The sequence below is a fragment of the Ailuropoda melanoleuca genome, chromosome 4, assembly GCF_002007445.2.
Source record: "Ailuropoda melanoleuca isolate Jingjing chromosome 4, ASM200744v2, whole genome shotgun sequence".
NCBI classification, from domain to species: domain Eukaryota; kingdom Metazoa; phylum Chordata; class Mammalia; order Carnivora; family Ursidae; genus Ailuropoda; species Ailuropoda melanoleuca.
Window position 1 is genome coordinate 73,014,962 of NC_048221.1, and position 14,495 is coordinate 73,029,456.

The window sequence follows — 14,495 nt, forward strand, 5'->3', positions numbered from 1 at the left end:
GGTGCATTCCAGGCAGGAGGAACAACGGGAACAAGGTCAGCAGTTGGAAACAGGTTGTTGTGGACGCAGCAGCTGTGGTGTCGTAGGTCAGGCTGCTATAATGAAGTCCAGACTGGGTGGCTTATGCACAGCACACATTTATTTCTCACCACTCTGGAGGCTGGAAGTCTGAGACCAGGGCACCGGCTCTGTTGGTTTATGTGAGGGCTGTCTTTTGGGTTGCAGGCTGCTGCCTTCCTGCTATGATCACATGGCGGAAGGGGTGAGGCAGCTCTCTGGGGTCTCTTTTATAAGGCTACGAATCCCGTTCATCACCTTCCAAAGACCCCTGCCTCAAATACCATCACCTTGGACACTAGGTTTTCAACATAGGACCTGGGGGCCGGGGGCACAGATATTCAGCCTGTAGTGCATGGCGAGCACCAAGGATGGCCCGGTAACAGGGATGGAATCCTGCAGGGGCTGTTATGGACCACCGGGAGTTTGGACCTCACCCTGTAGCACTGGGGACCCCTGAAGGGTTGCAGCAGTGGATTTCTGGAAGGATCACCCTGGGAGCAGTGTGCAGGCTGCATTAGAACAAGACTGGAGGCAGGGAGGCCAGGGAGGCTGATGTGGTCATCCGCTTGAGAGGGAAAGCCTAAAATGAGGGAGGCAGAGATGGGGAAGGGAAGTGTTGGGGGCACGGTCGTCAGTTGGCTGTTGGGGCGCAGAGCAGGAGAGAGTTGGGGGCTCTATTCCTACAGCTCATCCAGTAAGTTCATCCGGAGCACCTGTTCCGGCGTGTAAAGTACGGTGTGGGACACGAGGGTGAGAGAGACCCAGATTCTGCCCATGAGGAAGACCCAGGCCAGGACAGCACTCTCTAGTCAGGTCTGTGTGTTAGTCACCTGTGACAGAAACGCAGTTGAGGCTGACTTGACCCGAAACAGGGTGGGGTGTTACAGGCTTGTGTACTGGGACGTTTCACAGGGGAAGAGCCTCGGGCACGGTGCTCAGACGGTGTCGTTAGGAATCTTGCCGTCTCCAGTTTTGTCTCATCTTTACTCTGAGATTCTATTTTTCCATGACCATGAATGTATTCAGTCTTTTTCTTGTCTTAAGAGAACCCAAACTAATGCAAATACAGTTGTTTTCCTTTATGGCATTCACCGCTGATAGGCGTAACAGTGCTTGCCCTTCTTGGCTTCTGACCATTGCTTTGGTTCGTTTTGTTTTTGTTTTTGCTTTTGTGTTTTTTTTTTTTTTTTTTTGCTTTAGAGCAATGATTTTACTTTATTTTATTTAGGAAAATTTAATTGTGGTTAAAGAAAATAACGGAACTTCCCATTGTAAGCGTGTGCAGGTATACAGCTCAGTCGTGTGAGCTATAGTCATGTCGTGTAGCCTTATCATAAGGCAGGCTTTCCTGAATATTCGCAGGCTGATCTCTTCCCAGCTTCCCAGCCCCAGGGGAAAGAGTACTGGTTCCGGGCCCTATGCTCATCCTTAGCCAGTCACTGTGGCCCCAGTGATGGGTCTGCCTGGGAGCTGGAGTGGGGTCCTCGTGCTAAGAGACTGCAGGAGGGCCGTTCACAGGGAAGGCGAGGTGCTGGGGCCGGAGAACGGAAGTGGGTCCCTGGAGGGCAAAGACAGCAGCTGTCCACTTCCAGTAGGCTGACCCAGGCGTCAGTAACTTAGGTGAGGTAGAAAGTGGTTCTGTGGAAGGGTGCCTGTCAGGTGCGGCCTAGCTCCGGCCTCTGTGGCGTGCAGATACTGGGGACTGCAGTGATGGTGCAGAAAGGCTCACACTTCGCCCATGTGGGGCTTTCAGCGACTGGGGGGAGCGAAGAGCTGGGTGGCAGCAGCCACAGTACAGCGTAGAAACGGTGAGGGCGGGGAGAGTGGGTGTTTGCACCCAGCGACTTGGAAGGAGGGTCAGGAATGGTTCCTGCAGGAGCTGGCCTGGAAGGGTAGGCAGGAGTTGGGTGTGGGGGTGCCACGGCGTGGTTCCTCATGCAGGGCTTGGGGTGCCTGCCGTCAGCCCGCAGCTTGGCCCCAGCCACTGCCAGTACCACTGCTTTAGCATCTCCTTCCCCGCCGTGGACCTTCCCCCCACTGGCTGCTCCTAAGCCTGGGTTTCCCGGGGTGAGCCCACCCCCAGGCCTGGGGGCAGGGCCTGGGTTGGGGGGAGGCCAGGACAGGGCAGGTCTGAGGTGCTGTCCTCCTTCCGTAGGCCTCTCCCTGGAACGCCTGCCCAACTCCATCGCTTCCCGCCACCGCCTGACCGAGAGGGAGGAGGAAGTGATCACCTGCTTCGAAAGGGCCTCCTGGATCGCTCAGGTGTTCCTGCAGGAGTTGGAGAAGGTGAGCTGGGAATATGGCACTCTGCTTCTAGCTTCCTCCATGGGGCGCCTATCACAACAGGCCCCACTAAGCCCGTGGATCGCCCTTGTGCGTGTTGGGAAAAAGGCACCCTCCACCCCTCCGATGCCCCTTCGCCTCCGTGGTTGGAAAGCTCATCACAGTAGAACTGTTCTCTTAGAACAAGACCTTCGTCTCCAGCAAATAGATTTAATGAACGAGTCTGCACCAGGGAGCCCAGGGCCTCCTTGGTGAGCTCGACTCGGGCGACCAAATGTGACAGCCTCGCTGCACCCATTAAACTTACGTAATCCTCACCACAGCTCTGTGAAGTAGGTATTGTATTTATCCCCGTCTAGGAGATGAAGTTTTGTTTTTTTTTTAAAGATTTTATTTTTATTTATTTGTCAGAGAGAGAGAGAGTGCAAGCATGGGGAGCAGTAGGCAGGGGGAGAGGGAGAAGCAGACTCCCCACCGAGAAGGGAGCCCGACATGGGGCTCGATCCCAGGACCCCGGGATCATGACCTGAGCCAAAGGCAGACGCCTCACCGACTGAGCCACCCAGGCGCCCCAAGTGGATGAGGTTTAGAGAGATGAAACCATTTGCTCACCACGGTCCCTTTGGAAGAGGTGCAGTCCTACCTGGTCCTTGCAGTTAGGCATCCTTCCCCACCCTCAGGTGGCCAGGAAGCTCCCTGCTGGATCCCCTCGGGTAGGGGAGGCCTTGGAGCCCATTGTCCAAGCCTTTCAGAGGCCAGCAGAAGCAGGCCAGCCGGTGTCTGGAAGTCCTCAGGCCTCCCCTTCTGCCCGCTCCCCCTTGTGGGAGGCCTGTGTGAACTGTTTGCGGGACAGCAGTTGTGGTGTTAGCAGTATGCTGTGATGTTACCCCCCCTTCTGGGGGGTTGTTGGTGTAATGGGAGGAGGATAGAGAGCTCTATTTCACAAAGATACTGCAAATGGTCACTGAGTTCCTGCTTTTGTGTCAGGTAGTACTCTGAGTACAGTCATTCTCGAATTTAACCCTCACACCCACTGGCTGGAAGAGGCCCTGTTGTTCCTATTTCCCAAGTGAGAAGCTCGGGTTTAGGGAGGAGTTCAGACAGTTGCTAAGTGGCATTGGCAGGATTGGAACCCTGGGAGTGTGGCTCTGACCACTTGTGGGGAAGACGTCTGGAGTGGTGCCCAGACGTTCTGTTCAGCAGGCAGGTAATAGGTGCTGGGGTAATAGGCCTGGGGTCGGTATCCCGAAGAAGGAGGTGGTCATGAGCTGAGAGTCAGAGTCCAGAGACATTTGAACCTCACCTACTTAGGCAAGTGCCCAAATGCCACCCCAGCACCTGTCTTGTGACAGGCCTTTTTGGAGGAGTCATCCTCAGGCCAGGCCGATTTTCCCCAGAGCAGGGTTTCTCGGCCTCAGCCGTGTGGGCGTCGGGGCCAGATCAGTCTTTGCTGTGTGGGGCTGCCCTGTGTTTTAGCAAATGTTCCGCAGCACCCCTGGCGTCTGCAGATGCCAGCAGCTCCCGCCTCCCAGCCCAAACGTGGTGACAACCAGAAATGTCTCCGGATATGCCAAATGTCCCTGGAGGGTAAAATCATGCCCCTGTTGAGTGTCACTACCCTAGAGTCGCTCTCCCTGATTGGATTTTAGGAGGACAGGAGAAGTGGTTGGGGGACTCAGGGAAAATAGCACTCGAGCACATTCCCTGGCAGAAGTCCACCCAGAGACTTGACGTGGCTGAGTTGACCTCTGCTGAGGTACGTAGATCCCTGCTGGACAGCAGTGTTTTGGGAGCCCTTCCCATTGGAATTCCATATGGTTTGGAGAAAACTTTCATGAAATAGATAGTTTCCCATTCAGTCAGAAGCCGAGGCTTTCGACTTTTAAAGGCGGTGCGACGATGGGCGATGGGCGGTGATGGTGTGCAGGGCTGGAATCAATGCCCTGTGGCAGGGGGCAGACAAATGGGCCCTGGGAGCTGGTTATCTCGGGTCAGGGGAGGGTGGGCTGGGTGGTGGAATCCTGTACATTCCCAGAAATGCTGTGTGTCCCTCCTGAGACCCAGCCCAAGCTCCAGGGAACTAAGAACCTCTCTTAAAGATAAGGTAGACGGCTCATTGATTTGTCTCGCTGGATCAGGGAGGGGAGGTGGCGTAGGAAAGGCAGGCCTATCTTGGTGGGGCTGCGTGATCCTCTTAGAGCTGAGGCTGAGGACCGCTCAGTTAATAGCACAATCGCTGCTCAGGTTTTCCTGGAACCTGGGGTCGTAGCCGTTGTGCTATTCTGACAGTCCGTGGTTGTATGACGGGAACAGCGCCTGGTATACGGTAGGCACTCGAGGGTTTATTGAATGAGTGAACCAAGAAGTCGTAGAAATAGCCTGAGTCTGTGACTGGCCAGACTGAAGTTTGAGGTCTAGGCGCGTGCTGGCTTTGTGACCTCAGGTGCATTCCGAGCCTCAGTTTCCACATCTGTGAAATGTAGACAAAACCAGCTCTGCAGGGCCGTTGTGGGCAGCGCTCGGATGAGGAGAGCGGGTTTCAGACGTGTGTTAAACAAAAGCAAGTTAGGTCGGGTTTGGTCTGAGAATGGCTCCGTGTGCCTCTGAGGCAGCTAGGGATGTGGGCTGGTGATGGGGCTGCCTATCCACTGGGGCTGACTCCCACCCCAGCCCCTCTGACCAAGAACTCTGAGACATGTCTCTCTGTCTGCGTTCCCCTTCCCAGATCACAAATAACACCACATCACGGCATCTGAAAGGCTCTCACCCAGTCGACTATGAGCTCACCTACTTCCTGGAAGCAGCCCTCCAGAGCGCGTATGTGACAAACCTGAAGAAGGGGTAGGTCGCTGGCAGCTGAGTGGGACCTGGACATTTCTGTCTGGGCTGGGGCGCTCCTGACGGTCGTCATGTGAAGTCTGGCCTCTCTGCTCTGGGTGTGTGCCTGTGTGTGCTCCCTGGAGAGGATCGGTGGGGGCTGGTGTGTTCCCGTCTTGTCAGGCTGTGGTAGGCAGAGGCCCACACCTGGGGAGGGGGGCAGTCCTGCCCCAGCTGGACCCCTGGCCTGGAGGAGGCCTGTGCGCCCCTTCTCTGTCTCCATTCTGCCCTCACTGTTAGACAAGGGGATACTGCTCGAGTCCCAGTCTTCTGCATGGTAAGAACAGGGTGGAAGGGTCCCCTACCAGGGGGCAGCTCTCAGGTGAGAATACCTCCCAGAGCTCCTGATCCATCCCAGCTGCTTGGAAAGTCAGAGGCATGATTGTCATTTATTTGTATTATTTTTCGTGGCCATCTACAGCTGGGTAAGCTGCTGGCCCAAGCTTGAGTGTCACATCTTTTGTTTTTGTTGTTTAAATGTGTCTAGCACCAGGCCAGGGAGGCAGTGGTGTCCCCGTTTGGGACGTGTGGACCAGGAGGCCCAGGGGGCCAAGGCGGCTTGACCCCCAGGTGTGGGGCTGGCCCAGAGCGCTGGGCTCCTCAGGCCGCGGGGACCCTGGGAAGCGTGCTGCCTGCACGCCACCTCCACCGTCTATGCTCTTCTTTCCTGTTTTGGTTGCGGAGCTTCAGTTTCAGAGACACAGCGGCCCTGGGGGCCGGTTCCTGTTTTTGCTGCCCAGGCAGCTGCCACCTGGCTCCTCCTGCCTAGCTGCAGCCCTGCCCCCTGCCCCCCGCCCCCTGCCCCAGGGGCCTGCAGGTGCGGCTCTCAGGGCTGATGGGGGATGTCCCCTTGGCAGAACTTTGGAGGGACCTTGGCAGCACGGGTCTGCCGCTGCCTGTTTTTGCGAATAAAGTTTTATTGGAACATAGCCATACGTACTGTTGACATACAGTCTCTCCCCCAGAGTGGAGTGGATAGCAGATCCTAAAATATTGACTCCCCAGCCCTTTATAGAAAAGTGCGCTGACTGACGCCGGCAGTGTGTTGAAGAGGTGCTCTTCTGTATGACACAGCCTAGGAGTAGAGCTTTGAGTGTCCCCTTCAGTCTTGCGTTTAACCAGTATTCGTTGTCTGAATACGTGCTAAGTCTGCGTGAGGCACTTGCTAAGCGCTTGGCTTCGTGTGTATTTGGTCCTCCCGGCAGCCCTCTGCGATAGGGGCTGTTGTTGTGTCTCCATTCTACGGGGGGACGTGGAGGCACAGAGAACATAAGTGACCTGTCCTGGGCAGAGCCAGGATTACGCATGCAGGACCCGTTGGGCTGCCCTGCCCACAGCAGAAACCCCGGGGGTCATGAGCCCTGCTGCTGCCGCCAGGTGCTCCCGCCTCCTCTGTGTGCTCCGAGTGCACTCCAGCTTGGTAGGTGTGGCCTCAGCTTCAGGTTTGAAGAGTCTGGGGGCACCCTGGCCATCTGGAGGTCGCCAAGGCAGGGCAAGGGAGTGGGAGGCCACCCAGCAGCCCTGGGCAAGTTCCTCTTTCACCCCCCACCCCTGGCTCCGCTTCCTTCCTCGAACAGGGGGCTTCTGTTTGTCCTGCATCCAGGGGGGATGAGGGTCCAAGGAGAGGCAGGAGTGAAAAGCACCTGGAGTACTGAGCTCAGAACACGGGGTGTTGCTGTGAACCCTCTCTCCACTGCGGTCCCCTCGGGGCTGCCTGTTCCCCTTCCCCACACCACACTTGCTGTGGGTGTGACAGGTGAAGGTGACCGGCAAGGACAGCCAAGAGAGAGCCAGCAGTTCTCAAGCACCTGCCTTGTGCGTGTGCTCAACATACAGCGTGCTGTGAAGGAAGTCAGGTGACCCCAGGTCACTCGAGAGGGCACTGAGCCTCAACAAGGTTGAGTAACTTGCCCCACTTCACCTGCTGGGATTCCAGCTTCAGATCAGAGTAGCCTCGAAACCCATGTAATTTCCAGTTTTCAGGGAGGGGTGGGGGAGCGGGACAGGGCCCTGGTGATGGTTGGGCTGATCCTGGCTACGCTGACTCAGGACTCTCTCTGCTCCCCTGGGACCCTGAGTCACCATTCTCAGCGGGTGGCTCCTCTTCCCAAAGCTTGTCCCACCCCTCCCCAAGGGGGCCTCTTCCTCCCTGCCTGTGTTCTGCACACTCTGGCTGTGTGTGGTGGTGCCGTCAGCAGTGGACAGAGCATTAACCAACCCTCACCCCTCCAGGAGAGCCCAAGGAATTCCAGTTACTTCTGTGCCTGTCGCTCTGCCCCCCACCCTGCCTCCTCTTTTCCTTCTGAAACACAGAGTTTAGTCTTGAAAGACAGGATGCTGGCTCTTCTCCCCCGGCACCCCCCCCCGTGCCTCCCAAATAAAGAGCAGTGGAAACTGAATCATTTCTTTCCAAGCAAACAGCCCAGATATTTGAAAGCTTGAGTGTTGAGCAGCCGTCCCCGGGACACATGGCAACAACTCAGCCCCTTCGTCCCTTTCCTGTGCCCACGTCCAGCCCAGAGGTGGCCCGGGAATGTGACGGTATTTTTAGAGCAGGGGCTATGGCCCCGTGTGCCTGGCTGGACTTTAAATAATTTCTTTCCCCCTTTTCTCTTAACAGTAGCTAATACTTGTTGAATACTTAGCCAGAATCCTATGAAGAAGAACTAATAATGTCCCCACTTACTGAAGGAAGGAGAGGGGAAGACACTTGCCCAGAGCCAGCAAGCCTGGTGCTGAGCAGGGTCTGTCCCCCCACAGTCCCGGGCCTTGCCTACCACCCGCCACAGTGGTATGAGCTTTCGTAATTACTAATGGTCTTCAGAGTTACATCTTCCTTGGTGAATCACCAGTTCCAATGGGGTTTTTTAAATATATTTGTTGTTGTTAGGAAGTTTATAAAAAAAAAAAAAGGAAAAAGGCACCTCAATCCAGGGTTTCTCAGGTACTGACCCGTGGACATTGCGAGCTAGATACCAGTACGGTGTAGGCTGGAGCAACATCCCTGGCCTCCACCCGCGAGATGCCAGTGGCTCTTCCTGCCCCGAGTGTGACAACCAAAAATGGTCCAGACATTGACAAATGTCTTGGGTGGTGGAGGGCAAAATCACGCCAAGTGTAGAATGGCTGCCTTAGCCTAAGGTTCGAGAAGCAGAGGTTCAGAGGTATATTGGGACCCCGGTGTCTGACGTAGGGTCTTCTCCTCCAGGGCCACTCTGAAAAGTCTTTTAAAGGTCTCCAGAGCCATTTCCTGTTGATGAACCCCCCCCCCACCTCACCTGGGGCTTTTGATGTGTTTGGGAAGGTGGTAAAACCCTTCCCCATGTAAAGAGAGGTCACAGCCCAGTAAGGGGGAGGGGCTAAGGAAAAGCCCCCAGAGAGGAGCCCAAGAATTCATGTCATACATAGCCTGGCTCACCGGGCACCAGGCCCCCCACCTGACTCACAGTGTTGAAGCCGGAAGCAGGATGTGCTCCCCTCCTTCGGGAGCTCTTCCATCCCAGCACGGAGCAGACAGTCAGGGAGCAGAATGTAGCTGTCAGACGTTGCTCCGTGCTGGGGAGGGAAGGGAGGCGGGGAGGCACGGTGCTGCTGGGATAAGGTGGGCTCTTGAGGACCAGGGAACTTCTCAGCGTTAGAAGATTTCACTTGGGGCCTGAGGAGCAGGGGAAGGTGGTGGGACCTGCTTCTGGGCAGAATCTGAGAGCTGGGCCCTGGGTGGACAGATGGCCACAAGCAGTGCCTGCTCCCAAAGTCTAACCTCCATGTGATGGTTTGACATAATTTAAAGGGTGTGGTGTGGTATTCTCCACTGTGCAAAATGGGGGGGGTGGGTGTTGCTTGACCTCCGACCGCTCTTCTTTTATTCTGGGCTTTGGTTGAGACTGGGCCTAAGTATTTTAGACTTACTGTGTTTGAGGGACATTCATTTTTCCCGGGGGCCTTGCCCTATTGATGCATAGTTAATTCCCCCGACGACTCCTGCCGCTTGCCCTGTAGCTGATGACAGGGTTCCTGACTGACCTGGAACTGAAAGTACGGGACCTGAAAGGAGTTAGGAGTTGAGAGAGGCCCCTTCCAGGGTGCAGGGGGCTGAGACCCGGAGACCCTGAGACCCTGCGGTTCGATTCCCCTCGCTGCCACCAGAGGGCAGCCGTGGACTCTGATCGGAGCTCTGTCCCAGGTAGTTGGCAGGCGCCAGCTGCCAGGAGAGGGCACCTTTCTGACGTGTTCTGGTGGCTGCGGATAATGGCAGCGGGGCCCTGAGTCCTAGCTATGGGAGAGCTTTGGTTTTGCTTTGCACGAAGCAGATCCGGGGGTGAGGCAACAAGGGAAGCCAGGGCCAATGCAGCAGCAGGAAAGTTGCAGGGCCCTGACCTCACTAGGACCGGAGTCTCTGGGCAGCTCCCAAGAAACAAGAAGTGAGTGAGCTGTAGGCTTCTTCCCCCAGAGTGTGGAGTGGTTTTTACCCGTCCTTCTGCCTAGATCTGCAGAGCCTCTTCTGGGCTCTGGGCTGAGAGCGAGCTTGAGCCGTGTGTATTGAACCAGGTGGGCTGTATGTTTCGCGCATGTTAAAAAAAATTTTTTTTTTTAAATTACTAAAGCAATATGTGCTCACTGTACCAAAACCAAACAATAGAGAAGGGAGTGTGTGTGCTTTCTAAGGGAGTTTCCTAGGGCTCGGCAGATTGTTCAGTCTCACAAAAGCACTCTCCCTTGCTGAGGGGTGTGGGTGTGTGTGAGTGTGCGTGTGGGTGTGCAGTTGCACATGCTTCACCTTGCCAGCTAGGTGCTGAGTTGAGAGGCAGCTAAGGCTACCTGGGCTGCAGACGGCTGTGGGGGAGGGGCTCTGCCCTACTGCAAAGGCAGCAAGGAGGCTTAGAAGGCGTCCCTCTGGTGGCCTGACCCCGTGAGGGGTGTGTTCACTCAGCCCCGTGAGGGATGTGTTCACTCAGCTGCGGTTTTGTCTTGTCCTTAGCAGTCACCCGCTATCTGCGGTGCCGGGGAGGGCAGGAGACAGATTGCCTCCTGGGGGGGAATCCTCCAACAGGGAAGCCCCGGAGAGCCTCCCAGTGACCTGTGTCACTCTTCGGGGCACAGCGAGACCTCGGAGGCCCACGGGAGAGAACACACTCTCCCTGTATTTATTGTTAGCACCCACTCACTACTCATCCCGTGCCTCTCTAGAGAGGGAAGATCTCTTTGCCCGGATGTCCCCAGTGCCCTGCAGGGGAAGCGTCACTGCCTTTTTCTGGAACTTAGGATGAAGAAGAGAACTTTAGTTTTTGAAACCAGTGCTATGGGTCTATGGCAGGAGTGAACAGCTTGACAAGTGTTTGAACTTCACCTGACCTTGTCTCCTGATTGAACCCTCCAGCTGTTGGGATCCGCCAACTGGCTGTGCTCTTATGGGTCCTTGACCAGAAACCTCTCCGACACAGTTAGTGCCAGCCCTGCAGTGGGGACTCCTGGCCAGGGTCCCACGCCCCAGTGTCTGTTTAGATTCATTCAGCCATGAACACCATGCAGCCTTACTCTCTCTTTCAGATCAAACCAAAGGAGAAAACGAAAGGAAACAAAACAACATTTGTTGAGGACCTACCGTATGCAAAGCACTTTGCTAAGCTCTGAATAAATCCAAAGGGTGGCTGACTCAACAGGCGGTGAGCTTCTTACCTGCAGGGCCACGAATGAGATACTCATCTCCTCATTCTGTCTCTCTGTTTGTTGAATGTCTCTGGTCAACAGGGCTGATGACTAACCAGACACTGGGTGTGTAGTAGGTACTGTGGAAAGACTAGTCACTCAGCTGAATTTCAGGAGTCCTAGCGTTCACGTAGCCGGGAAAGGAAAGTGTAACCCTGCTGGGTCAAAAGACAAGCATTGTCTTTCTCAGGAAACTTTTTAGTTTAAAGGGAATGAAGTCTGAAACCTTGGTTTCCGCCCACCTCCCCCCTCGGGTAAGCGATGGCCTGGAAAGGCAGCTGTCTACTGGGGTTTCATTTTCCCATTGGAAAATGCGAGTTTATGTATTCCACAGTGATTTCTTGAGTGCCTTCTATGTGGGCCAAGCATTGTGCTGGTAGCTGGGAGAACAAAGCCTCCCTTACCAGCCTCATCCAAAGCTGTGAAGACTGAGTGAGACGGAGCACTTTGGAAAATCTGCCTGCAGCTGATCAGGGGGTTGTGGGGGGCTCGCCATCCCCTCGCGCCTCGCACCTGGAGGTCTCCCTGGATGACCAATCCCTGCCTTCTCATCTCTGTCTTTCTGTTCCTGGCCAGCCAGGCTTGACTTGAGTTGGGATCAATGGCTTCCTGGCTTCTCCACACGCAGCCTGATTGTGGGCCAGGGTTGGTCTGAGGCCCTGTTTGAATATTGTTAAAAGTGGCAGCTCTGCTCTGAAAGGTCAGCGTGAGAGACGGAGAACAAAGAGATCTTTCAAGCCACCCATTCACGGGGCTGGGCAGAGCCCCAGCTCTCCCTGGCACGGGGAGCTTTCGCTCAGGCTGGTGGGAGAAACCCCATCTCATTTCCCATTTCCCAGATGCATAAGCTGAGGCAGAGGGGCGTTCCCGACATCTCAGAACAGGTCAGGGCCAGCTGGGAGCCCAAATCTCTCCCCGTACAGCCCTGGCCACTGGAGTCTCTGTTGGTTTTTCTCTTTATGGGCATTCCATAAAAATTGGGATTTACCCAAAAGATGCCTGAGGGTGATTACTTGCTTTGCAAAAGGATTCCTGGGAGCTGATTTAGATGCCAGAATCCCTTACAGATTTGAAAATAGTAAAATTACACAACTTTGGGGACATGGGATCTTGTGAAAATGCAGTTTTGAATCCTTCATTGTGTGTGTGTATCGGGGAAGGCCGCATCCCTGAGAGTGTGCATTTCTTTGCAACCCCTAGTGCCACGGTCTGGGCGCCCTCTCCTAGTGTTGAGAATGTGGAAACTAAAGGCAGAGAGAAGACAGTCCTTGAGCTGGAGTGGAAAGAAGAGGCCATAGTCCCTCTTGGCTCTGGGCTCCTGGTAGCAGCCTGGGCTGGGCTGCCAGGGAGGAAGCTGGCAGGGAGCCCACAGAGTGGAAAATCACCCACAGGTCCCAGGAGCCACGGGTGGTCTCTGGGCCCTAGGGCTCTGGGGCAGTCCCAGGGCCTAGCCCCTGGGCCCAGCCTTGCCCCAGCCTGTGGCCACTGGCCCAGCTGCCAGGGCATTGCTCTCCTGCAGACTTCCCAGAGCCAGACATTTCTGCTCTTTTCTGGAAGCCCATGCAGTCTCTTTTTGCTCTCTCCTGGTGGCAGCTGGTGCTGGGCTCTCCCCTCAGCTGGCCTGACCTCGGGCTGGCTGTCCAACTCTGGGTTCTTTTCTAAGGCAGAGGCGTCGGTGGGACTGAAGGGCCTCTGCTGCAGACTCCTCCTGCTTGGGCTCCTGGGGCCTCCCAGTCCATCCCTGCGTGTGGTGTGTCTCCCAGGAAAATCCTGTGTGTATGGCCCCTGTGGGGACAGGGCTGGTGGGAGGATAAAGGTGGACACAAAGCTGGGAGATCCCCTCAGGTACTTCTGTTCTGTGCCCCCTACTCATTCACTTCTGGACTTCCACGCAAAGTCATGTGGCAAATTAAAACATAATTGAATAAGATCTTTAGGACCCAAAGTAAAAGGGGAAAGGAAAGTAACTACTATTTAGTGTACCTCTCCCACATGCCTGGATGTATTTGGGCTTCACACGCGTTCATCTTCCTGACAGCACTATGAGCAAATGAGGAATCCTTGTCCTATGGATGGAGATGAGGCCTCGGAGTGGGTGGTACACTTTCCCAAGATTACGGATTTAGGATCTGGCTGCAAAGCTGGAGTTTCTGTGTCAGGTTGTCCCTTCTGGAACCTGGCTTCTTAGCATGGGAGAACTGGAAGACACTTAGGACAGCCAAACTGGTGGTTTTCCAAAACTGAATGTCCATGGGAACCTCCTGAAAACTTGATAAAACACAGATTACAGGGCACACCCAAGAGTTTCTGATTCAGTGGGTCTGGAGTGCGGGGGTCTCAGACTTTGTGTCATTAATCATTTCCTGGGATGCTGGTGCTGCTGGTCCGGGGACCAACTTTGAGAACCTCTGGTCTCATCTGTTGTTTCTCAAACTGTACCTCTAGTGATACTCAAGGTGGTTTTAAGTGATACACAGACTTTTTGTAAGTACTTCTATATTTAGTATCTATTGGCAAAAATAAAGAACTAGCACACCAAATCCATGATTCCAGGTATTTTTGATTAAGATGCATCTACTAAAGTAAAAAAGAAGATGTAAAGAAAAGTATTGCATAAATGAAAACATTGGTGGTGTGCAGCTAGTAGCAAAACTTACAACTGTGGGATGCAGATGACAGAAGTCTGGAAGATGCTGTCCACGCGGAAGGCCTGGTTCTGTAGAGGAGACTGCACAGCCCACAGAGGTGAGCCCCTCCTCAGTTTACATGGCATCTGTGGCAGCACCCAAACTTGAATCGTCTCTCAGGGCACTTGTGGTTCCCTGGCCGATTAGCCCCTCCTGGTTCTTCTGAAGCTCTGGACAGACTGGGAAAGGTCACTGTGAGTCTGACTCTATCCCTGTGGTCTTTGTCTCCATCCTCAGCCCTGCAAACGAGGGTCTGTATTTATAATGTCGGTAGTTTGCACATCTTTGCTTTCTTCTCTGAAACGAGAGGTTCCCAGAAGGCAGGGACTTGGTCTGCCTGTTTGTCCTTTTATGGCTCCAGGCCCCAAAGCCCCCAAGAATCTGTTCTGTGCATGAAAGATGCAGGAGGGGTGCTTGGAACTTTCCTGGCTGCCACCTTTGGCTTTTCATCTCTCTGTGGTCTTCACTTTCTAAATTGGCCAACCTGGCTGGTGTGTTTGCTTTCCCCCTGTGAGCTGTGATCCAGGGAACCCCCAGAGCAAAGGAGAAGGGTAGGCCTTAGACATTCAGTGAGCACCTGCTGTATGCCAGGAGCCGTGCCAGTCGTGAGCTTCCGAAGCAAGACAGGAGCCCTGTGCTCCAAGTGCGCAGTGCACAAAGGGTCAGCCCCAAGATGGAAAATGACCATGCAAGATCACACTTCAGAAGAGGAATTAACAGGGTTCAAGAGGGACGCAGGCTAGAGGGGCAAGTGTGGGGAGGGGTCTGGGATGGCTGCAAGGAGGAAGTGTCATTAGAAGGGCTTTCTGAGGATGAATGCGGAAGGGCTGTTTAGGGCAGTGGGAGGAGTCTGCCAAGACGACATAGGTCATATGGTCGGTT

The 14,495-nt window shown here is 54.7% G+C and overlaps 1 protein-coding gene across 1 annotated transcript in view; it reads left to right on the forward strand.

Moving 5' to 3' along the window:
• The first annotated feature begins 1,948 nt into the window (after positions 1–1,948).
• The window catches only part of LOC100470233 (tetratricopeptide repeat protein 7A), an 84,302-nt gene continuing 71,755 nt past the window's right edge, over positions 1,949–14,495 (forward strand). The window contains exons 1-2 of the mRNA XM_034659086.1: positions 1,949–2,346; positions 5,069–5,184. Coding sequence (XP_034514977.1) covers positions 1,996–2,346; positions 5,069–5,184 — 467 coding nt within the window. The 5' untranslated portion in view covers positions 1,949–1,995. The remainder of the gene's footprint in view (positions 2,347–5,068; positions 5,185–14,495) is intronic.